General features: G+C 35.1%; 4 protein-coding genes across 6 annotated transcripts; 2 read left to right on the forward strand and 2 right to left on the reverse strand.

The window, feature by feature from the left end:
* The first annotated feature begins 541 nt into the window (after positions 1-541).
* On the forward strand, positions 542-4,578 carry LOC107416092 (receptor kinase-like protein Xa21). The gene is made up of 2 exons (XM_016024545.4): positions 542-3,510; positions 3,972-4,578. The coding sequence occupies exons 1-2, from the start codon at positions 585-587 to the stop codon at positions 4,370-4,372; spliced, it is 3,327 nt and encodes a 1,108-aa protein (XP_015880031.2). The 5' UTR covers positions 542-584; the 3' UTR covers positions 4,373-4,578.
* LOC107416099 (L-Ala-D/L-amino acid epimerase) lies at positions 4,186-8,295 on the reverse strand. Of its 3 annotated transcripts, XR_007240578.2 has the most exons (8): positions 7,595-8,294; positions 6,631-6,741; positions 6,286-6,502; positions 5,810-6,143; positions 5,636-5,697; positions 5,451-5,523; positions 4,783-4,933; positions 4,186-4,324 (listed from the first exon to the last, which is right to left on the reverse strand). XR_007240578.2 is itself a non-coding variant. In XM_016024553.4 (7 exons), coding segments are annotated over exons 1-7 (1,296 nt in total). In that variant the 5' UTR covers positions 8,093-8,294; the 3' UTR covers positions 4,687-4,932. The 3 variants fall into 3 exon arrangements, 2 of the variants coding, with proteins under 2 accessions (XP_015880039.2, XP_048328848.1); XM_016024553.4 differs by lacking the exon at positions 4,186-4,324 and having other exon boundaries at positions 4,687-4,933; XM_048472891.2 differs by lacking the exons at positions 4,186-4,324; positions 4,783-4,933 and having other exon boundaries at positions 5,447-5,523; positions 7,595-8,295.
* Positions 8,296-10,316: 2,021 nt separating this feature from the next.
* LOC107416101 (uncharacterized) lies at positions 10,317-19,581 on the reverse strand. The gene is given in 19 exon segments (XM_060816413.1): positions 10,317-10,908; positions 11,924-12,269; positions 12,359-12,499; positions 12,585-12,690; positions 12,771-12,972; positions 13,045-13,177; positions 13,279-13,396; positions 13,555-13,769; positions 13,858-14,010; positions 14,224-14,433; positions 14,526-14,600; positions 14,678-14,806; positions 14,908-14,982; positions 15,175-15,738; positions 15,866-16,036; positions 16,129-16,236; positions 17,545-17,723; positions 18,242-18,394; positions 19,120-19,581. Coding segments are annotated over 19 exon segments (3,684 nt in total). The 5' UTR covers positions 19,319-19,581; the 3' UTR covers positions 10,317-10,501.
* A 1,208-nt stretch (positions 19,582-20,789) lies between these two features.
* Positions 20,790-24,199, forward strand: LOC107416090 (protein PLASTID MOVEMENT IMPAIRED 2). The gene is made up of 3 exons (XM_016024544.4): positions 20,790-21,135; positions 21,711-21,848; positions 21,992-24,199. The coding sequence occupies exons 2-3, from the start codon at positions 21,834-21,836 to the stop codon at positions 23,843-23,845; spliced, it is 1,869 nt and encodes a 622-aa protein (XP_015880030.3). The 5' UTR covers positions 20,790-21,135; positions 21,711-21,833; the 3' UTR covers positions 23,846-24,199.
* The last annotated feature ends 220 nt before the right edge of the window (positions 24,200-24,419 follow it).

A 24,419-nucleotide genomic window follows, 5' to 3' on the forward strand; every position in this document is an offset into this window, starting at 1 on the left:
TGGTTTTATTGTGGATGTCTCTGTTCTAAAAAATGCAGGGTCATATTTTACATTCAGAACAGAAGTTTAATTATAATGTTCTAGTAGGTCTGTAGTTGAAAGTTGAAACAATAATCTCAAATAAAGTTTATTACATTAACAATCACATAATTTTCATTATTTGTGTTCTCAACATACATCAAATATTAACCATATTAAAAATGATGTATGATAAGGTAATTTTGTAGGAAATTGCTTGTAGAAAAACCATTTCATTGAAATAATTAGTAACGAGACCTTGAAACTCCACCTCACCAATGAAATTAAAACCTATACAGTCCCAATTGCTTTATTAGATAAAATTCTTGTGGCATTTGTTTTTTTTTTTTTTTTTTTTTTTTCCCTTTCTAAATGAGGAAACCAAATTACACGTTCCACAATCAATGCTGATCACAAAGTCCCAATCTCCATTAATTGTTGGGGGCTTTACCATTAATTGTCGGTGGGTTTTATCTTAAACTTCCAAGTCATGTCTACAAAACGGTTTATTGGTTCTATAAATACGCTTAAAGAGTACTAACTTTTTGAATTAAAAATACTAAAAAATGGAAAATTCTGTTATTTCTGTGTTCATTGAATTGCTAATGGTGCTGCATATCTTCACATCATTTCCATATGCATCATCATCATTATCTTCTTCTTGTTCTTCAACCAACAACAACTCTGATTTGTTAGCTCTGCTCAACTTTAAATCCCACATTGAAAAAGAGTTGCTTCCAAATAGCTCAGTAGTTAGTAGCTGGAACACCAATACCTCTTTCTGCAATTGGATTGGCGTCTATTGTGGTCAACGCCACAAGCGTGTCACTGCCTTGAATCTATCTTACATGGAACTCCAAGGCACTATTTCACCCCACATTGGAAACCTGTCCTTCCTTCGGGTTTTAAACCTTTGCAACAACAGCTTTTATGGTCCAATACCCGAAACAGTAGGCCGGTTACGGCGTTTAAGAGTCATCAACTTGATATTCAATCAGCTTCATGGGACTATTCCATCAAGCATTTCACATTGCAAAAGGCTGCAGCGTATACTCCTTGGTCAAAACCACTTCGAAGGGAATATACCAGAAAGCTTGGGAAATCTAACGAGTTTGGAGATACTACAACTGCAAGACATCAACTTAACAGGTACCATTCCTTCTTCCATCTTCAATCTTTCAATTCTTAGAGTTCTTGCTCTTAGTGGGAATGGTATTTCTGGAGGTATTCCAATGGATATATGCCATATGCTTCAAAGACTAGAAGTTGTTCATCTTTCTGTGAATCCACTTGGTGGTCAAATACCAACGAGTTTGTGTCTTTGTAGAAATCTCAAAAAGCTCGAACTAATGCAAAATGGGCTCACAGGAAGCATACCTAGAGACATTGGTTGCTTATCTAAACTTGAGTATCTCAATCTTGCTAGAAACCAGTTTACGAGCAAGATTCCTTCTTCGTTAGGTAATCTTTCTAAGTTAGTAGAACTTCAACTTTCTGATAATAATCTGTCAGGTGATATTCCTCCAGAGTTAGGCCAGCTTTCTAATTTGAGAATTCTAGACTCTGGTTTTAATTATCTTTCCGGTAGATTACCTGAAAATATTTTCAACCTTTCTTCGGCTGTAAAAATATCATTCATGAATACCAAAAATCTGTCTGGAAATGTTCCTGAACTCTCAGGTTTTCGTCTTCCTAACCTTAGAGTAATCAATTTACTTGGTAATCAATTTAGTGGTAGAATTCCGGTTTCTATATCCAATGCTTCAATGATCACTTTCTTGCAATTGGCGCACAATTCCTTCAATGGGCCGGTGCCTACTTCGTTAGGCAGTTTACGGTATCTGAGAACTCTCAATCTACAAGCCAATGAACTGACCAATGATCCATCTCAACGAGAGCTTCAATTCCTAAACTCTTTGACACAGTGTCACCAGCTTCAAACTTTGGTCCTAGGGGAGAATCCTTTGAATGGATCACTACCAAAATCTATTGGGAACCTGTCAACTTCTCTTGAAACCTTTAGTGCAGAAAGAAGTCAGATTCTAGGTAGCCTTCCAAATCAAATTGGCAACTTGAGTAGCTTGTTGGTACTTGAATTTGTAACCAATGATCTGGTTGGTGAAATTCCTTCTTCTGTGGGAAACTTGAGAAGATTACAGAAGTTACGTCTCCTCGGTAACAGATTAGAGGGAAACCTTCCAAACGAGCTCTGTCAATTAACATCTCTTGGTGAATTGCTCTTGGACATAAATAAGCTAATGGGTCCAATACCTTACTGTATTGGAAATCTTACCAGAATGCTTACAATCTCATTATCTTCTAATGCATTTACCTCTATACCGATGAGCATGTGGAGCCTCAAGAATGTTTGGTCTATGAATTTCTCTGTCAACTCACTAAATGGGATACTTCCTTCTGATATTGGAAACTTGAAGCTCCTCATAACATTGGATCTATCCAAGAATCAATTATCAGGAAGCATTCCAGGAACCATATCAAGTTTGAAGATGTTAAAGCAGTTGAACTTTTCAGAGAATGCATTTCAAGGCAACATTCCTACAGTTATCGGCGAATTGGCTAGCCTTGAATCGTTAGATCTCTCATCTAATAATTTATCTGGCATAATTCCAAAGTCTTTGGAGAAGCTTCATTATCTCAAGCACCTGAATCTGTCTTTCAATATGTTAAGTGGCCCTGTTCCTGTCAATGGAGCTTTTGAAAACTTCACCATCCAAGCTTTCATGGGAAACTATGATTTATGTGGAAGTTCAAAACTAGAGCTCCCACCTTGCCCAGCTCATTCAAAATCAAGAAAGGCATCTTTCTGGTTAAAATATGTTGTTTCTCCAATTGCTGCAGTGGCTATTGTGGCTTCACTGCTAATTCTTCACATCAAATACTGGAGAAACAGCAAGAATTTGCCAGTCTCTTCCAACGAATCATCGATTAAGTTGGGTGAGATCCTTGGTGCAACTAATAATCTTAGTGAAGAAAACTTGATGGGAACTGGGAGCTTTTGCTCTGTCTACAAAGGAACTATGTCAGATGGTGAGATTGTAGCTGTCAAAGTCTTTGATTTGCAAGTTGAAGGAGCATTAACATCTTTTGATAGAGAATGTCAAGTGCTAAGGAATGTGAGACACAGAAACCTGGTGAAGATCATAAGTAGTTGTTCCAACCTCGATTTCAGATCTCTGGTTCTTGAATACATGCCTAATGGAAGCCTTGAAAATTGCTTGTATAATCTGGAGTCCAAAAGTTTGGATATTCTTCAGCGAATGAATATAATGATTGATGTGGCATTAGGATTGGAGTATCTTCACCATGGATATTCAGAACCCATTGTTCATTGTGATTTGAAGCCTAGCAATGTTCTTTTGGATGAAAACATGGTTGCACATGTTGCTGATTTTGGCATTGCAAAAATTTTGGCCATATACAAATCTATGACTCAAATGGCAACTCTTGGCACAATGGGTTATATTGCACCAGGTAAGTTAATTCATATACTCTCTTGATAACAAAAATATAAGGAGTTCTAGAATTTGTTTGATCCTGGATGATATAGTTTTGGTTTTTATTTCTTATTTTTATCATTTTTCTTTAAAAAAAATATTTATATTTGTATATGTATATATATATATATATATATATATGTATCGATGATGTTCTATTTTTATAACTTATAAAATTAGTTAGTTTTAATTGTCAATTTGTTCGAAAGAAAATCATTAAAAAATAATAGAAAAAGAAAATATCTAAGAAATTCATTTTCTATTATATTTTATTTCTTAACATAAGATAGAAAACACTCTTCCCTCTCATGAATTTTTGTTCTTTACTTCTAATTATATTCATTTCCACAATGGATATCCGAGTGAAACGTCCACTTCACTTACAATTATATATGTTTCACTCTAAAAACTCTCTTTCTTTTAATCTCCATCAAACAGAGTTCGGGTCGCAAGGAAGGGTATCTCCTAAAGGTGATGTCTATAGTTTTGGTATCATGTTGATGGAAATATTTACCAGGAAGAACCCAAGAGATGAAATGTTCGTTGAAGGATTGAATTTGAGGCAATGGGTACTGTCCTCTTATTGTGATCGAGTAATGGATATTGCGGATTCTTCTTTTTGGATTAATGGGATTGAAGAAGCTAAAATGACACTATTAATCATGGACTCTTTAAAAGGCATTTTGTCATCAATCATGGAATTAGCACTGGAGTGTTCTGAAGATTTACCAGAGGAGAGGCTCAATATGATTGATGTTACAATTAGACTCAAAAAGATCAAAAACCAAATCCTGCAAGATCAAGTTAGATTCAATAATCAACCATATATAGTAATATAATGTTTTCAAGTCTTTCAATTACTTGTCTTTTGTGGTTGAAGAGCAAGATGGTAAGGAATATCATATTGTTTCAAAATAAAGTTCGATCTATTTAGAATATCTTCTAAATAAAAAATAAAAAAGGAATAGTGCTTATGTATTTTAAAGTTTGCCTGTAAAACTGTGCATTCTATCAAGTACTAAATTAGTGAAGCAGTATTATACAATATGTCAGCATTTCTTGCACCTGGGAGTAATATTTCCCTAGGCCGGTATTATTGCGACTCATTTTTACAAGCATGATATTTATCCAGCACATGATTGAGATATTCACATAAAAATTCAAAAATGTCGTTCATTTATAAATAACAGCATAATTACAACGAATGTAGCAATAAAATAGATAATAGTTTTTGGTCCAATGGACTCACCTGGTTACACAAATCAACGAGTAGTTTATGTACGTTGTGCAACCGTCAAGGAGCTAAAAGACAGGTTTCTTATAACCTGAGAAAAGTTACCTCAGTATCTACATTAGACCATGGTACTTTGCAACTTTTAGAGTTGCAACTTGCTGGGTTTCTGAAAAGCCAAGAAACCAAAAACTTGTTGAAGTTTGCATTTCAAAACAGAAAGTCCATCCATTCGACTTCTTAATGACAAATATCTGCAATTTCTTTTCTTAAGATAGTATACAGGATTATAGTTTCAGGTATGAATTTGGATACAAATATTAACATGCCAAAATCATCCAAGATTAATGGTATTAAACATGATTAGTGCCAGGAAGTTTCCAATTTATTCTTCACTTCTTATCAATAATTCACTAACCTGTAATTTGATATTTTTATGTAATGTCCAAATCAAGAAGATTGCTTCTGTTATGTTATACTCAAGTTGTTCCCATAGACAAGTTTAAACATTGTTATATATAAGATCTTGTTGATTGTTTGGTAGTAGCAATCATAAGTATCCATAAATGAAAGGTATCAAAAGAATATTGAACTCCTAGGTTGATGAACAGAAGTTACACAAGAGTGCAGAAACTAAACAAAAATTCACCAAATGTACAAAAGAAACATGGAAAGAACTATCTCACCAGGCAATAATGTCCCATTTGAGGAAACCTCCTTGACCTCTAGAATTAGTGAAGTTGTAAACAGGACCAGAGGCTATAGTAAGAGAAAAAGTTCAACCATATCAAATCAGCACATAGGAAACTGATTCATCAAGAAAACCTAGCAGTAACACAGTCCTTAAACCCAAACTAATTTCAGTCTTTACCTTCATAGCCTCCAAAAACTGGATCCTCTGACAACTTAAAAGGTGCATCTAGATTTACATGTCTGCAAAATGAATTGCACTCTGTTTAAACTTTTTGTGACAAAAGTAATTTTGGAAACTTAAAGAGGCTGTTTGGTCCAATTAAACTAAAGTTATGAACACAAATATAATTACTTGAAGCAGCCAAGTCCTGCAGCCAGATGACCAGCAAAGCCTGTACCAAGTCTAGTCTCGACCATACTATCAATTACAAGATTCAAGCCTGATCTTCTTCCAACCTCAACTATTTGGAGCACTCCCAGCACTCCGAATTTAGCTAGTTTGATATTAATTCCATCTGTAATGTTTTCTTGTACAATTTTTTCAATGTCCTTTAAAGTCTGACAGCTTTCATCTGCAACAACAGTTACTCCAAATTGGTCTCTTGCAATACCACTAACATCAGCAAGACCGTTCCAGTCATCTCTGTGAACTGGTTGTTCAAATAGAACAGGACTGACATTCATATCTGCATTGAAACAATGATATGAGGCACTTATTGGAGGAAAATTCGAACTCAATATACAAGCAAAACTACAATAAAGATCCATATAATATTGCATCAAGTCCAGAACTCCCTGCTCCAAAACTATGAGCCGTTCCGTTCTTACCATGTAACTTCTCAAGAACTATAATGGCTTCTTTGGAAGTGAACTTTTCATTTGCATCCAAGATGAATGAGCAATGGGGGTGAACTACTCGTATCGCTTTAATGACTTCCAAATCAGAATTTAGATTCTCTCCCATCCTAAACCTCATGGTATTGAATCCTTTTTCACAAAACTTTGAAGCAAACTTTAATGCTTCAGGTGGGGAAACATAAGGAACCTGTAAATGAAATGAGATAGAAACTCAACTTTGAGGCCCAAAAAGAGAAAGCGAAAAAAAAAAAAAAAAAAAGAGCTTGCTATTGGATTAAAACAGATACATTTCTTTTGAGAATGCAGATACTTAACTGTTACAGCAGTGGTCAAACTATTTGATACACCACCAAATAATCTCCATAGAGGCACATCAATGCTATTAGCAACTGCATCAATCAATGCCATTTCAAATCCTGCCCTAACCTTCAAACACATTACCCTCGACGACGGTTAGAATGAGAAGCTTATATCCTAAAATGGTGAGCGAAAAATGTAATAGAAAGTTCAAATATTTAAATAGGACAGTAAATTGCTTTCAAACTTGTTAGGATGTGGACACACACATAGAAAGTCTTTTTGACACAATTATGTCATTCCAAAAAGAAAAACAAGAAAGAATCTAGAAGCGCTCATATAAAATTACAAATTAAAGCATTACCAACAGCATAAATTGTTGTGACATGTAAAGATAATGAAGAAACAGACAGACCATATTGAGGTTATATTGATTGAGTGATATGACTCTTAAAAGCATTACATGGTATCAACTACCCACTGGTAATCTCTACTTTACCCCTCAAAATTTTCAATTTGCGTTTTGTCCTTTTGTTTTCCAATATAACAAAAATGCATTAGCACAATTAGCCCGCGTTGACTCTAGAAACGGGTTGTAGGTTTAATATACATGCTTGATTTCTTGGAATTTTGATGTATCCAAATAGAAATTGAAAAAAGGAAACTCAGAAAAATATGAAATCAAGGCAAGAGGGTAATAATTAAAATTTCTTGGAAATTGATATGTTGGTCGTAATGTCGGAGGAATGTAATAGGAATAACCTAAAATTAAAGGGAGAAAAAAAAAAAAAAAAAAGTTGATTCCAAGGAATAGAAGAGGCACCATCAAACAAATCTAAGCATCCAATATATTCAATCAGCAGTCAACTATATGTAAAAAACCAACAACCAATGTGCTTCAAACTTCTAAAAATGGCAACAAAACTTTATCCAAAACTTTTTTTTCCCTACAAAAAATAGAAAGTAATATCATCATACTCACAGAAACAAATTCTTGGCCATGAAGGATGCCGGAAATCTCCTCAAGCACCAAATTCAAAGTCATTGGTGAACTGCGCCGAAGAAACTCAGAAACCTCCTTTGCCTTGGCAAGAGCCATTGCCCGTGGCTTCACGGTCACCGCAGCTTCACCCCAACCCACACAACCATTACTCAGTTCAACTCTAATCGCCACATTTTCCACCATTTCTATCCGAGAAGAACCTATGTTTATAGGTTCACCGAGCTTAACATTTAATGGCTTCTCTTGTGCTCTCTGTACATCGACCCAGAAAGTCTGAGTCAAGTTTTTGAACCCAAAACTTGTCGTTTCATCTGTAGAGACCTCTGACACTGCCATAAGGTTGCTGCCATTGGAGCTGGCACATACACAAGTCATTAAAAATGGTTTTCTGGGTCTCGAGCTTCTTAAAGGTTTTTGCTTGGGATGTGAGGAAAATAGAGAAGTTGATGGGCAGAGAACTGAGCCGAGCAGTGCCATTTCAGTCTTTCAGATTTGAAGAGCTTCTAGCTTTTTTTTCTTTCTTTTATTTACTTGGTACAATTCTGGGTAGCTGTTGAACATTTGTTAGTTTTACTTTTACGGTAATGTGGCTTCAGACTTCTGGGCCACAGAGAGAGAGAGAAACAGAGCTGCCATTATTGGAGGAAGAGAGAGAAAAGGAAAATTTCCACTTACATCCATTTAAAAACTAAAAATGTCTACTTTCTTTCTTTCTTTTTTTTCTTTTCTTTTTTTTACTTCATCAAAATCTACTTTTGAGAAAGGTGGAATATTTCATTATTTTCTTTTAAGAGATTCATATTTAATCATTTGCCCATAAATAAATTATATATATATATATATATATATATTGTTTCTTAGTTGGTGTTGGTTGAGCATATGATATATATTCCTCTGTGAAAGCATATTCTTTGATGGTGTCCCTTCAAGGTTGTCAAAGGCAAACGCATTATCATTCTTTTTCCAAATATTAAACCTACCTAATCTATTTAAAACCTGTATCCAATGCAAATACTAATTTAGTTGAACAATTAATTAAAGATTCGAAAGAACTAGTGGAGTAGATGTTCCATGGACCACATCTTTCTACAGTTAATATATTTTGCTTCAGTTAATCTTTAGGATTTTGACATTTTACATTATAAACTTTAAAAAAAAAAAAAAAATTCATGTGATCAAAATAGCAAATAATAATAATAATAATATTTTTTTTTCTTGTCAAGGGCGAAGCATATCCTTCTAAATGCTACTCATTTGCAATTGGACTGAAAGCGATATTGAAATAATACTTTTAACAGACAATGTGACACAAAAATTGTAAAATTCGGAGAAATATTAAGTGGTAAAGTCCTTTTAACCCCCAAATATTTTTAAAATATTTTAACTTTTTTTCTTTTTGATTGGTTGAATCAGAACTTCGGTACTAGAATTTCAGGCCGCTTAAAACAGCAAATATCTGCAGCACTCCCGAAGAGTGGTTAAAATTCACATAAGAACCACAAGCAAGAGCACGAAAAAAAGACAACAGAGAGAACATAATGTAAAGAAATTCAGAGAAAAAGACAATGATATTGATGGCGTATATGTGAAATATGACGCTCTAAGGGACCTACCGTGCCGATTATCTTTAAATTTCATGATTTTAAAGGGCGTACTACTATTTTGTTTTTGTGTTAAATTCCATGGAGTGATCTTTTCCTTTTTCATGAATAAAAGTGTTTGTTTTTTTTTTTTTCCTTTTCCAAATTCCAATAACATGCCAAAAAAATATTTTATCAGAGGCAACAGATATTTATATGATATAAATATTCGGTTAAGTATTTAAAATAAAAAATAAGAAAAAAGCTTCCTTGCTTGATAATAGTGTTTCATTCCAAAGAAGGGTCAAGTTATAGTACGGATAACTTTATTGATACTTTCAATTTTAGAAAAGAAAGGAAAAAGGAAGAACTTTGTGTAAAATTGAATAGACAAGCCCATAAATAGGTTTGAGCAGCTTATGACCGGTTCAAGTTCAATTTAATTTTAATTTGTTTGAATTCGACTTATAAAGAAAATAAAATTCAACGAGCTTGAGCAGGAAATAAAGTTCATAAACCGATTTTGGACAACAAATTAAACTTACAAATAATTCAAATTTATTATTTATATGAATTTATATAAAAATTATATTATAAATTTAAGCTTATTGAGTATTTATAATGTACAAACAATATTTTTTTATATTTTTAAATTTATAAACCTTTTAAAATTAAATTAATTTTATAATAAAATTAATAAAATAATCAAAATTTATTAATTATTGATATCAAAATTTATATTTTTAATATTTAAAATCTTATAATGTAACGAACGAAATCAAACTTAAACAGGTAATATTAAAATTTTATAAGCTTAAACCTAACTTAAAACACTTTTAAAATTATACTAGCCGAACTTGAAAATGCCAATACCCAACTTGGCTCGCCAGTTAAACAGACAAGGCAAAAGAGTAATGATAGTCTTTTTTGCAAAGAAGACCTAAAAACTGAATGATTTTGTATTTAAAATTCTGATATTATTTCAAAATAAAGTCCCACAGAACTCAAGAACCTGGATCCATGATACAGAATTGCCAAATAATCAACAATCAATGTGCTGAAGATCAAAACAGTTCCATGAACCAACCAATTCAATGAATTATATCCTATAACACCAGAAGAGTGAAAATGTAAATTTATTTTCTTTTTTCTCTTTGTTTTTATACCTTTTTTCCTATCTGATAATGCAATCAAAAATATAAAACCAAAAAAAGAAAAAAAAATAAAAATAATTCTTCCCGTTCGATGGAAAACAGCCAAATGATCTTCAACCGAGGTACAAAGTGCACATACTGTAACCAAGCTACTACTGAGGCGAACTTCGTTGGTTCTGCGTTTCTTCTTGGCTCTTAACTTTGGCCCTGAGCATGTCTGTGAAATTTCCTCTCATGATCCTCATGAATCTAGTGTCCTCTACCGGTGGCAATGCAGAAGAGTTTGGGGACTCAACTGTCTCCAGTGGTGGTGGCAGTGGTGGCTCTGTGCTTTCTTTCTTGCCCAACAACCCACCTTCACCAAAGAAGCTGCTCACAGATGATGCAATGCCAAGATGAGCACCCATAACTTTACTAATAGCGTCTAAAGTTCCACCAGATCTATCCTTCATTATAATTTCAAGGGCTTCCTTATGTGCAGGATCTAATGCATCCGCGTCTTTCAGTAGGTTCTGTATGGCAGGTAGGAGGAAGTCCCGAACGCTATTTGCTGAAAGATCTGCATGAGGCAGAGATAAGACTGCATCAGAGGCATTAAAAATTAAAAACAGCAGCCCAGAATTCCAAGAAACTTAAGCTGGTAACTTGGTATAGTGAGAGCTCTAATGGCTGTTAGTTTCTTATTTTCCTCTCTACCAAAAGGACATCGGCTAAGTTGTTGAGCCTTGATATTAGAACATATATTTGAAATTTGTATGTTATAATTGAGACCCTAAAGAAGAAGCCTAGCTAGGAAACTGAATTTTATTTTGCATAGTTTTAAGGTCATTTGTTCATAAAAAAGCCAAAAGAACCTGACAGACATCTATTCGCATGAAAGGGAACAGCATGAGTGTAATACATTTGACACTTTCTTCTTCTTCTTCTTTTTCTTCCCTTTTTTTTTTTTTTCCCCTTCTTTTCGCAAGTTGCTTGACCAAAGTGCAACAATAACTCCAAATATTGTAGGACTATGTGTGTTAAGTGTGATGTTGTGTCTAGTTTGATAAACATGGGTCCACTTTCAAATAGTTCAAGCTTTTAGGATGGAAGGTAACTTGGCATGGTATCATATAACAAGACTTCCTGTGGTCTAGTTCAAATAATGGTGACCCCTGTTGCTGGTAGTTTATTGTTACTTAAAAGACTACTTGCTAACAGTTTAAATTTTTGGGAATTAATGTTGACAGTAGCCAAACAAAGAAAATTTCTACCTCAAGTCTAACATGTGTCCAACACCAACAGACATGCCAGTTCTTAATTTATTTGATTGATTAACAGTTCCAATGAAAAGAGCATCCGACAATAGGTCGAGCAATTGAAATTTTGCTCGAAGAATACATAGTCAACAATTACATAGATTTTCTTGAATATACAATAGAAGATAAATTAACATAGACATCAAACAATGCAACAAACCCAGAATTGGAGTTGCTGAATAGCAATGTAGTTTAAGGTAGATAGAAGACGGTATGGAAGAAAAATAAAAATGTAAAGAAACTAGTGAAAGCATATTGGTAATTCAAGAAGTAAACCTGTAGCATCTAGAGCTCGGATTGCTTCACAATATGCATTTGTTCTGTCTCGTCGACGCATCAGATCACTTCCAGACATTGGAGTTGACGTAAATTGGAAAATCTTGGACAAAAGATGTATATCATATTAAGGAAACAAGCAACACCAAGGCTTTAAATTTATACATGCGAACACAATTTTGAAGCACATTAACTGTTCAAAAAAGAAAAAGTTAAGGATATAATCTCTTAGTCTATCTGTTGTATGTGGTACAGCTACCACCAATGCTCGAACCACAGCAACAGTAGCTTCATGGGATCCATCTTCTAGAAAAGCATCCATTTGAACACGTATCTTATCAACAATCTGAGAGATGGTGAACGTGCTCAGCCAAATATAAGGAAAGTATTTCCACTAAGTTGCTATTTTAGATTGCAGAACTAAAAACTCCATACCATGTCATTTTTAAAATGTTGGGCAACAGCTCCAAAAGCGTCTATGCTAGCATACTTTACATTGAGGGTTTGATCAGAGCCCAGTGTAACTAAAGCAGGCAAAATATGAGCAGTTGCAACTTTTGCATCAATATATGGAACCTATGAAATAGATGAAGTTATATAAGTGTTACTCCTATAATTATGATACCATAATTAATGACTCCTGAAGAATAGCTAAACTTACAATGACTTTCAACAGATTGGCAGCATTGACTTTCAGATTAATATTGGAGCTTACAACCATTTCCCACAGAATATTAAAAATCATAGCATGATGTTCTTCAAAGGTGCTGCATTACAGAAAACTCCTTTCAGTCAAAAAATTGATTCCAAGTGAGAGGCTTTTAAAGGTATTTTATATTTTACAAACCAGAGAAATCGGACAGCATCGATGATGTCAGTGTTGCGCTTTGTTGACTGTGTCTCCTTTGCAGGTCCTTCAACTAATAGCTTTCTCAAGTATTCTGCTAATGTGTCCTTCTTGCATGGAGAACCCAAAACACCTGCCAAGAGAAGCGGTAGAACACACATGGTAGCCAGTCTCTCAGCCACAACAGTCCTTGGTCTCAAACCTGACATTTTAAGTAACAATAAATATCAGGATCATGAAAAGAGTGAATAATATATACTTTATATTTCACCACCTTTGATTCTAGACTGGATGGAAGATGGGAATAATGCCAAATCACCATCATCCCCAACAGCTATCAAGAATAGAGGGAGCATTATATGTGTCAAATATGAATCCCCAAAGCTTTCTGAGACAGCCAACAAGAACTGCACAACCCATATCTAGATTAGAAACAAGTAGACTAGCACATTTCTTGATCAGGCAGACACAAAAATAAAAAATAAGAGAACCAAGAATGCAAATATACCTTGGTAGTTCGATTTCGTAAATTGTCTTCTTTAGGAGGAAGCAAGCATGCAAACTTTATTAAATCAGGAAAGCAATCAACATGCATCCATTCAAAATCAGGCCATTGAACATGTCCCCTGGCCAGATATTAAATTTCTCAGTATAGTTTATGTACCAAACTATCAAATTTGATAGAAGAATATCTCAAAGCTAAAGATTTCATTTCATAGAAAATAAAATAGGAACCATTAGCAAAAAATGAGAAATAAAATTAGATAAGGAATATAGAGCTTACCCTGCATATAATTCAAGCAAAGAAGTAGAAAACAATGTTCCAGACGCCTCCGGAACAGAGGAAAATGGGCATGCCTCAATTGCTTTCTCACACACAGAAGGAAGCATCTCTGTCAGCATTCTAAGTAAAACATCAACATTCCAGCGTTCCCGCTCACCTAATACACGAAAGTATGATTCCACAGACCCTTCAACCCCTGATAGAGGTGGGCAATGCTGCATTTTCATAGGAAAATAATTGATGACAGAAAACATAGATTTTGTAGTCATAGATAAGGAATATATTGGTTAGAAGCATATATACCTGCACAGAGCTCAATATATGGGAGAGCAGAACTCTTAAAATGTGTTCTAGTTTGTTTCCCCATTTAATTACTGCAGGAACTAGTTGTTGCAGTGAAGTATCCACCACCGCTCCAGAAGGATCACAGACCAATTGGAACATCATCTCCTCAACCTATAAACAAACAGAACAAAATATTGGAGAAACAAGTTTTTGCTTCCTGTTATGTTTTCTTCTTCTTTTAGTCATCATGTTATGCTAAGGGGAAAAGGCTCCACTCCCTAGACCATGTGTCATCAACCTGTTCTAGAGCTTACATTGTAGCCATTTCTGTCAAGTCAGAATTCTTCTCCATGGGAGCCTCGAAGCATATTTAGTGAGGCTGACCTTGAAATATTTGTCCATATTCGGAAAGAGCGGTAGCAGCAGAGCAAGATTACGTGCAGCGGCCTCCCGGACCACAGTTGCAGAATCTTCTATCAGCTGTTGAACAATAGATAAAATAAGAGAATCTCGGATCTCAGGCCGCACATACTCAGCAAGCTCTCCACAAGATTGGGCAACAAGCAATCTGCGCTCCTCATACATGTGGTTTATCTGCAACCCAATTAACCAGCAAAATGAAAACTAAAGTAAAAGAGGCAGAAGGGTGCATAAAAGCTCCCATTTGATACATGATTGGAACTTACCTGTTCCCAACACTGAGGAAGTAATTCTATTTCTGTCCTCATCTCTCCCACATTCTTAGCGAGGCTAACGCATGCCTGAATTTAATTTAAAAAGATTCAGCACCTTCTGCAAACTGTATAGCTATGTCAGACCATAAATTTATTGTACCTACATCCATTATTATTCTTCTCTGTTGCTCATCTGGACGTTTGATTAGATTAAACAATGTGTGAGTCAAGGAATCCCGAGTGCTGCTGTCTGGATGTCGCTCAATTGTACACATGATCAGTGGAAGGAGCTCCTGAGGATAATCAATAGAAATATTAGTATAAGAACCTTGCACGAACAGATGCAGAAGAAGAAAAGCACGGAGGGGAAGGATAGAAGAAAGTCAAAAGCAACCTCCCGATGGTTGATCAAGACATATGGAACAATCTTGGGCAAGGCATCAGCTAGGATTTGAATGGTCCCTGCACCCTGTCACAGTACATTAACCATATTTTAGACATGGGTACAAAACATTACAAAAGAATTTAAAAGGCATATACTAAAAATTGTACGCAGGGGGGAGGGGAGGCTTTGAAGATTTTAAAATTCTAATGTATGTTATTTCTGATTCAGTCCAGTATTTTATGCTGTGATGCCTAAAATGAAGTAGAATGAACTTACCGTCTTCTCAGGAAGAGCTTCGACACTGAGTTTTTCTTCGTTAGAAAGTAGACCAGTATGTTCTGATGGCAATTCACCGTAATGATTAGAGATACTTTCACTAATCTCCAAGGCAATATTGTCACTAGCACTTGCTAACCCTTGTGAAAGTTCCTCAGGTTTATCCATGCTGGCATCGCAAGGTTGAGTAGCTAGTGATCTAGCACTTTCAATGTCTGCAACTCTTAGGGCTGGATCAACTATCTGGGAAATTATATTCTTATCTTCATGTATTTCAACAACTTTTTCGTCAGCATGAATGGACTCCTTCACAGAGTTGTTGGAATCCACAGAATCTGGAGCAGCCATGTACTTTGCTTTTAAGCTTTCTATTTCCATCTGCAGGGATTTAATCTCTTCCTTGTATCTGTCCAGGGACTCAGCTTGACCATGATCAACATCAGCAGCTTGTGAATTCAGTCCAGCACGAGATCCTTCAATATGCATTTTCAGTGAAGTTATTTCAGCTCTGCATCCATTGAGCTCCTTCCTTTGGCGCTCCAAGGACTGCTTTAAATCTTGTACCTATATTTATTTTTGGGCCAAAGAAAAAAAAAATAAAAAAAAAAAAAAAATAAAGTAGTATATTGTTCTTAAAACATGTTTTCTTGACTCAACTGCAGCTCAGATGTACGCTAGTTAGGCGAATTACCAAATTCTCTTTATCTTTAAGGTCCTTCTGAAGAGTTTCTAAGGATTTGGTTAATGTACTTATTTGAACATCTGCTAAATCTTTGCTTTTTAGCAAGCATGTTTTTTCATGATTCAGCTTCTCTTTTTCTTTCCGTAATGACTCGTTTTCTCGAAGCATTGCAATTTTCTCCTGCAGCATGGAAGGAATGGAATTATAATTTATTGTAAGTTATAAAGTAAATAAAGAACATAATTTCCCACATCCCACGCTTCAGGCAATACCTCAGCAGCCGATGTAGTGGTTGAAAGATACTGATAATAATAATGGCGCAAGGCATCAAGTACACATGCAGGTGAGTTCTGCCAATTATCTAGGTCCTGATCTGTAACCTGCAATTAAAGCACATTAACAAGCTATAATAATATTTTAAGATTAGTCAACAGGTTAAAACCTATAACATTTGAAGTTCCATTAATTCCATGGGCTTTCAAATAGGTCCATGTGAGATAATAAATTGATAACTGACGAATTAGAATGTAAGACAACAGTTGATCAGTTAGTCCAATGTAACCTCTTGTTGCCATCAAAAAGTGTGATCTCATTAAAGATGAGGATGACATTGTACTGGTTAAAAAAATAGGAATAATAATAATTCCAAAACAGAATGTCAAATAAATTGAACTAATTTAACCTAAAACTACCTGCCAGGTTCTTGGTTTTTAAAACCACTTCATGCTCAAAAAGCAATTCATGTTTATAATCATAGTCAAAAAGTATAAGGCATTGTACCAAGCTAATTGTTGGTACTCATATACTGTGGTTGCCTGCCTATTCCGTAAGTTCAACCTCCACATCATGTTTTACCGTGTTTAGATTACTAGACAACCAAAAAATGCAGCAGAAATAACAAAATATTTCATTGACCAGCAAACAACTACTAAAAATATTTTTGGTATGGAAGTTTTAAGGGAGGACAAGTAGAGGAAAAGGATTGGTTATTCTTTTGGTTGAGTGAACTGGTGAACATCGAGGGAGGAGAGGCAGATGGAGGGAATGGGTCAGTCCCTCCAGGCCCACAAAATTCATCTGTCCTCATTTGGGAGGATGTGGAAGGAAAATATGAGAGAACAACAATAATTTTTTTTTTTTTTTTTTTTTTTTGGTTGTTGTTGTTGTTGTTGTTGTTGTTGTTGTTATGGGATCCCCTTTACAAGTTCCTGCCTCCAACTATGCCTAACGAGCCAAATAAGAAAAAGGTAAAAGATTATTTCCCTTCCCATCCCTATTTGAAACCAGATACATATGAGTTTGAGAATTATAATTCTATCCCAGTTGTTCATCTCGATAAGCTTGCCTGTCTGAAATCACCAGATTAAAATGAACAATTTTCAATACCACTCCAATAATACCTTCTACCATCTAACATCATATGGCTAGGTCATGTTTCAGTTATGCAATAAGGATAAAACACATCTAAAACACACATACTAAGAAAAATAAGCAATTTATTAAATAATAATAAAATAAATAGAAGAGAAGAAGAGAAACTGACAAAAAGGAAAATAAAATTAAATAAAGAAAAATCCCTCTCTCTGCAAGAACCAAGCCGTCCCATTCAAATACTACTTAAAAATAACAAAGAAACAGAGAATCAAACAACAGAATAGAGATATTTGATAACTTGTAATGTGATATACCTCTTCATAAAATGTCATAGCAGTTAACCGGTAACCCGCAATAAGCAAATATTCTTTCACAGCACAATTAAGATCCCGACGTTCATTGTCCTTCAAAGGACCCAAATCAGAGAAGGAAGTATCTCTTTTTGGCTGCTGAGGCTCTGGTTCATGATTTACAGAAACATCTGTATTTGACTCTAAATGAAGCAAAGATGAAAGAAAATCAGAAAACAATAGAAGTTTGTAACAAATAATGATGGACCATTATCTATATACAGAATTGGCTACAATGTGCACCATTTTGCATGTCTGGTCCTCACAGTAGACAGAACAATCGTCACTTCAATCTCCAAAAACAATGCATGTTACCAAATCTGATATGCATTAATTTAGAAGGCACCTTAAAAACTGAATTTCAGTCTAACAATGAAGACAGAAATTATGGGTTTCCTACATGATCACCTATTCATAGGTAGAGGTGTCCTTATCATTTACCAATTAAACTCGTTAGTGGTGCTTTTCTAAAGATATGAGATAGCTCTTCGTGACAACATGACTCCACAGATTCATGAACCATACGGCATGCACTCTCTACATGAGTGCAGTAACCGCAAACCATATGACATTGCAACATAGATTAAGAAAAATGCGTATATAAAAAGCTAACTTAAATAAGGGATTACCAATTCAAAAGAGAACTAGATATGGAAATTACCAGTTAATGTCTTGATAGTTGACCCAGTTTTCTTTTGCAGTTCAGTCTTCAGTTTCAGAATGTCCTCTTGGGCTAGACGGAGCTCATACTCACTGATGGCTAATTTTTCTTCTACTGCTTCTTTTTCCTCTAGCAAACTCTGAGGGTCAGCAACTGCTTTACATGAACGAACAAGGAAGAAATGAAAACCGTATTATGTTGTAACTTCATGATATAATCCAAAGCGTCAACTCAAGCCATGTATTTACGGATAGCCAAAAAAGGATGGAGGATTATTCAAATGATACGCCAACAAGTCGTCTACTTTATGCTATTGTGATCCAAAAGCAAAACAAAGACGGGAAAGAAAATAAAAATAGAAAAATAAAAACCCATATTCTCTTTCAGGGCTAAAGAGCGAGTAATGGGATTGTTTCCTTCACTGCAATCCAACAACCTATCTCAGATTTTCAACTCTTCATTTTCATTTCCTTTACAACAAATTGAACAAAGGTATTGGCATCAATCATATGTCATTTCCACAAGTCAAGACTTATGCTCGAGGCATCGCAACTTCTTATATCCATATGCTACTAAATTCCTTCATTGGCGAGGCTTATTTATTAACAAGTTAGAAGCACATTGAGAATACGAGTTCAAAAATCAAATACTACCAATAATAATAAAAAGAAAAAAAAATTAGAAAACAAAAAAATCCAAGCTTGAAGCTTCCCGCCCTAAGCAATTTTTTTTCAGCAACCACACAAAAAGCAAAATAAATTTTGAAGAAGCAAGACAGGCACAAAATCTCAACCAAATCCAAAATGCAGAAAAATAAGAACTCAGATAGGGACATAGTTTAAACATAGGAGGGAAAAGAAAGAGAAGGGAATCCCAACCTCGGAGAGTGTTGAAGCGAGTGATCTGATCGGGAGGGAATTGGGAGGGATCGGAGAAGAAGTTTTTGAGTCGAATTGCCTGATCGTCTCGTCCATCATCGAGGAGCTCATGAAGCAGCTCGAATGCAGTCAACAAGTAGTTCTCCTCCAGCAGAAAGTTCACCACGCAATTGCAAAGCGACGATCTCTCGACGTCCATCGGCGGTCCGATCCAAATAAAAAACCCTAATTTCTATCTCACTGAAACGCCATTAACGAAGTAGAAGAACAAAGAAGAAGAAGAAGAAGAAATAGAGAAAGAAAGCTCTCTGTTTTAGATCTCTTTTTCTGTTAATTAAAATAATGACCGTCTCGTTGCGGCATGGTGTATCGAGGGGAATTAGAGTTTCAGTACTGTACACCAGTATCATTTTCCGTGCTCTTTCGTCTTTTTTAGCCGTTAACCATGTTGACTAATTCTGGCCGTTGGATTTGTTGAACGATCTGCTTTTTACAGTTAGTCTAATCGATGTTATGGAGAAAATTTGGTTTGCGTTTTGGAAGCAGGGGACTTGGACTCCCATCTGAGACTGCGTACACGAAATACCGGTGCACCGCCAAGGAAGTCAACGTTGACCTCACGGTTTCACCTTTTTAAAATTATATATCGGAACTTCTGTTGGAAAAAAAATAATAATAATAACTTTTTTATGTCTTTGTGACGTTGAAAAAATCTTTGCAATTATAGGAAATTTGCATCTTTCAGCAGGAAAAGAATATATATATATATATATATAACACCAAAACAACCTTATTTTTCCAGTTTGTATATTTCATAAAATAAAAAAAAATAAAAAAATAAAAAAGGTAATATTGCTCTTAAGATAAATAAAAAAGTAAAAAAAATTAAGAGCTGCAATATTCCCCACCTAAAAATTGTTGTTCTTCTTGAGAATATCTTGCACCAAATATGTCTAAAGGTGGTGCTTACTTTATAATGTGGATATTTGGCCAATACCTTATTTGGCCAAAAAATTTAACAATTTAAAAATGCGGACCTCATTTCCCATATTATCAAAAAAAATTTGCCCTCATAATATGGTACAAAACTTGCTTTTATCTTGGAAAATTTGAATTATCCACCGTTTTCTTTTCCTTTATCTTTCTTCCTCTACTTTCCATGGCTATTTATTCTCCCTTTTTAGGTCTCATCTACACTGAAAATTAATTGTAAAGCTCAAAATCCAACTTAACATATAAGAGTTTCATTTGCAAGTACGAAGAACTCAAATGTAAAAAAATTATGTAAGCAAACCAAATACAAACTAATATTAAAATATAGTATAATAATACATCATTTCATTTAATAGTCTCAAAATATTGAAAAAAAAAAAAAGAAAAGAAATTAATATCCAAATATTAGAAAGAATTGGTGGGCCTATTTCAAATGTTGCAGCTATCAAAATAACCATATAAAACCAGGTCCTTTGCCTGCTAATGTGACAATGACTCTTTAACTACAAAACGACAAGTAAACTGTTTTTTCACTGCTCTCAACTCTCAAGCGTGGCCTTCCCGCTTCCATTGAGTCTCATGCAAGCATAACTTAACCACAAACTATCTTTTCTTTCTGTTTTTCAATCTGGGTCCCATCCATTGTAAATGTTATCTTTCTTAATTTGATTGCCAGAAGGCCCTGAACCATAGCTTTCAATTCTGGTAATGGTGATTTCTCTATTTTCAAAAATTTTCAAAATTTTTTTTTTTTTCTTCTACTATTATACTGCTACCATTATATCCCACTCCTCTTTGCTGTGGGAAATGAATTATTTGCCACAACCACAAAACAACATAGTGAAGCTTGACATTGTATAGTTCTCTGCCATTTTTTTTTTCTGGGCTTTTCTAGTTCATACCAGGAAATTCAGCACTAGTTTTAAGCACCTACTAGATGGCTTTTCTCTGATAGCTCTTTCAATGCTTGGTGGGGTTCTGGGTTTCTTTCTTGTCTTGGAATTTTCAGTGGCATAATCTCAGGTAAGTGGGTTTCTTTCATGTTTACAGTGTGTATTTGAAATGGATATATTATGGATTTGGATGTTATTGGGTGTAATATCTGTTTGATTTGTTTTTCTTTGTGAAGCAATGCCTTGGCTGTTAATGATTACTCTTTATATGAGATAAAAGGCTTTTCCCGACTAATGGATAGCAATGGTATAATATTATTATCGAATTATTATACTAAAGAATTAGTTTTTTCCTTTTTTCTGTTCTGCTTACAAGGCTTTCTTTTATAGCGTTATGAATTTTGTTTTGGCTTTTAGTGCATTGGTGTTCCAAACTTTGAGAAATGGTTTTTGCGTGAACTTGTGTTAGCAAGTAAAGGTAAGACACCTGATGTGGGAAAGGTTTGAAGGCAGAGTGTCAATTTCTAGTATCCCTAAATCTGATACATAAATTAGAATCTGAAATGGGCTTGTTTTGAACTCAAATATTAAACTGAATATTTGTCATTTTATGGAAATGAGTTTTTGTATAGGTTATTTCAATCTTGAACCAACAGTTTCTAACATCTAGCAGACAAAAGTTTGGCTAACTTGAGTTTGGAACAGGTTAATATGAAAAAAAAAGGGTTAGTTTGACATCAGAAGAAGAATTGGATTGCTTAAAGCAACCATCAATCATAGGCAATACATAGGATTCTTGAAGACAGCCCTTCACCGAAGAAAGCCCAGATGGTAACCTCAGAGGTACAACTCATAAATCAATATAAGACTCACTTTTTACAATATGTTCACCATTTCAGTTTATATATTATGTAACAATGAAACCATTTTAGTTTGTTTTGTTAATTTGCTTCCTCTGTTTCTGTTTCTGTGAAATCTATTTAAAGTCTAATTTAAAAACAAGAGAACTCCATAAGGCAAGAAGGGAAATAGATAGATACAAAGAGGGTAGCAAAATCTCAGACTCTATGGAAGCCCAAGCCGGATCTGTGCTCGCCAATGCAAAGAAGACAATGATAGATTTATCTTCACAGATAGGAGAATCAAAATCAAAGACAAGAGTGCAGAAGGAGGAGATTGAAATGCTAAAGGAATCAAGAAGGTATGGAAAACGGACACTTAATGTGGGGAGTGTGGAGAATTCTCAATATGCAGAAGTTATGAGGGAATTAGAAACTGTGAAACAGAAGTTAAGCATGCTTAGGCTTGATATGGCTGCTGTTTCAGAAGAGAAATCACGGGAAGAGATGCGAACTGAGGCCTTGGGTTCGAAAATTTTATCTAATTTGAGCACTGTGAAAGCAATCAAGCAGGAGATTGAGAAGATAAATGAAGAGCATGTGTTAGTAGAGTTGGCTCGGATTGAGGCTTTAAAAGAATACGGAGATATTGAAGCTCAGAGAAAAAAAGAAGCCCATCAATTCTCATGTGAAATTGAAAAAACCAGAAACAAAGTAAAAGACATAATGGAAATGATTGACCAATCTAAAGAGCTTGAATCCAAACTGGCTGCCACATTGTCTGATGTTGATGTGATAGAGAATGAACTCAGGCTAGTTAAAGAAATGGACAAGAAAGTTCGGAGAAGTGAAAGCTCGAGGCATTTGGATTCAAGTTTTCATGGAGAACAGGACTTGGATGCTTCTATTTTGTTACAATCAATCACTAAAGAGTTGGAGGAGGCAAAGAAAGATTTGGCTTCAGTAAGAAAAGAAGGTTTTCAGTACATGACCTCCATGGATATCATAAGAAATGAGATGAAGCATGTTAAGGCTGAAATGAGTCAGTTGAAGAAAATGGCAGAGAAGTCTGATTTAACTGTAAAAAATCTTAATTCAAAGCTTCTCAGAGCAAAATCCAAGTTGGGAGTTGTATCTGCTGCTGAGGAGAAGGCCAAATCGATAGTATCCAATCTATCTCTTACCCTCGAACAGCTCAAGAAAGAAGCACAAGTTTCAAAGAAGGAAAAAGAGCTTATAGTTAGAGAGACCGCAACCATGAAGGAAGAAATCCAGAACACTGAATCTAAGGTAGACTTAACGGAAGAGCAATTACAGGCCACCATGCAAGAGCTTCAAGCAGCCAAATTAGGGGAAGCTTTAGCTTTCGAAAAACTGAAGTCTCTTACCGAGAACACCATGAGAGCAAGAGCCTGTGCACCTAAGAATAATTCCTCAATTACCATCTCAAAGTTTGAATACGAGTATTTGATTGGACATGCTGTTGGGGCTAAAGAAATTGCTGATAAAAAAGTTGCAGCTGCTCAGGCATGGTTTGAAGCTATCAAGGCCAGTGAGAAGGAAAATCTGATTAAGATAGATTTAGCACAGAGAGAAATAACAAAGATGAGGTTGCAGGAAGAACAAGAGGTGTATAAAATAGAGAGGTCGGTTTCTGCAAAACGGATGGCTGAAGGAGAGTTGCAAAAATGGAAACAGAAGCGGGAGAAAAATGCAGCGCCTGGAAACTTGCAACTATCTTTTCCTAGAAAATCCATGAAAGGTAATGCAAATTCAACTCCATCATGGAAAAGCAATAGCAACTTGACTCCATCAAGGAAAGGAAATGGCAACTTGACTCCATCAAGTAAAATGAGTGGCAATTTGACTCCATCTGGGAGAGCCAAGTTTCGAAAATCTGCCTCGCCTGCAGGTCGACGTATCACCATTAAGAAGAGAACAAAGGTTATGCTGAATCTGACCAAGTTATTTAGCGGTAAGAAAAATGACAAAGATAGTTGAGCTGCAAGAACTCTGTCACTTTCTCTTGGCCAAGGGAATCTAGTCCGTTAAAGGACTAAACAAACAATTATTAATTTTTTGTGCTGGAGTTGACAACTCAAAAACTTTTCTTTAGAAATTGCTCGTCAATGAAATTTTCCACAAGAACAATGAGACTCTAGATTGAGCGTTTGAGAAATCAATGTAGAAAAAAACTGTGTAACTTAGTGAGGCATTATTTTACATGATTACATTTTAAAACATTTTTCAGGCTTTAAGAATGGTCTGGTGGCTATGCATGTTGATGCAAAGTACTTCCTGGGTGTAATTTCTAGTATATTCGTATATTATATCTTAATATTCTAACTTCCAGTATATGCAACTCCACATAAGCTTTTTGTGTTTTCTTCATTTTGGTTTTGATAAATATAATTCCCATGAGAATCACAAAGTAGTTTCAGAATCAATGTGAAAACAAATATGCATGTACAAAACTTGACAAACTTCAGCAGTAAATTTGTTGCCAAGCTCAACGTACTCTCATATCCTGAATATGAAGGGCTCTGTTAAAGGTGTCATAGATCCAGAAAAGTGA

The sequence above is a fragment of the Ziziphus jujuba genome, chromosome 4 (genome assembly GCF_031755915.1).
Source record: "Ziziphus jujuba cultivar Dongzao chromosome 4, ASM3175591v1".
Lineage (NCBI taxonomy): Eukaryota > Viridiplantae > Streptophyta > Magnoliopsida > Rosales > Rhamnaceae > Ziziphus > Ziziphus jujuba.

Excerpts from the sequence above, each read along its gene's own strand:
- LOC107416092 (XM_016024545.4), top strand. The coding sequence starts at position 585 with ATGGAAAATTCTGTTATTTCTGTGTTCATTGAATTGCTAATGGTGCTG. Across the intron at positions 3,511-3,971 it reads AATGGGTTATATTGCACCAG|AGTTCGGGTCGCAAGGAAGG; the intron begins GTAAGTTAATTC and ends TCCATCAAACAG.
- LOC107416099 (XM_048472891.2), bottom strand. The coding sequence starts at position 8,092 with ATGGCACTGCTCGGCTCAGTTCTCTGCCCATCAACTTCTCTATTTTCC. Across the intron at positions 6,144-6,285 it reads AGTTCTTGAGAAGTTACATG|ATATGAATGTCAGTCCTGTT; the intron begins GTAAGAACGGAA and ends GTTTCAATGCAG. Across the intron at positions 5,524-5,635 it reads AGTTTTTGGAGGCTATGAAG|CCTCTGGTCCTGTTTACAAC; the intron begins GTAAAGACTGAA and ends CTCTTACTATAG.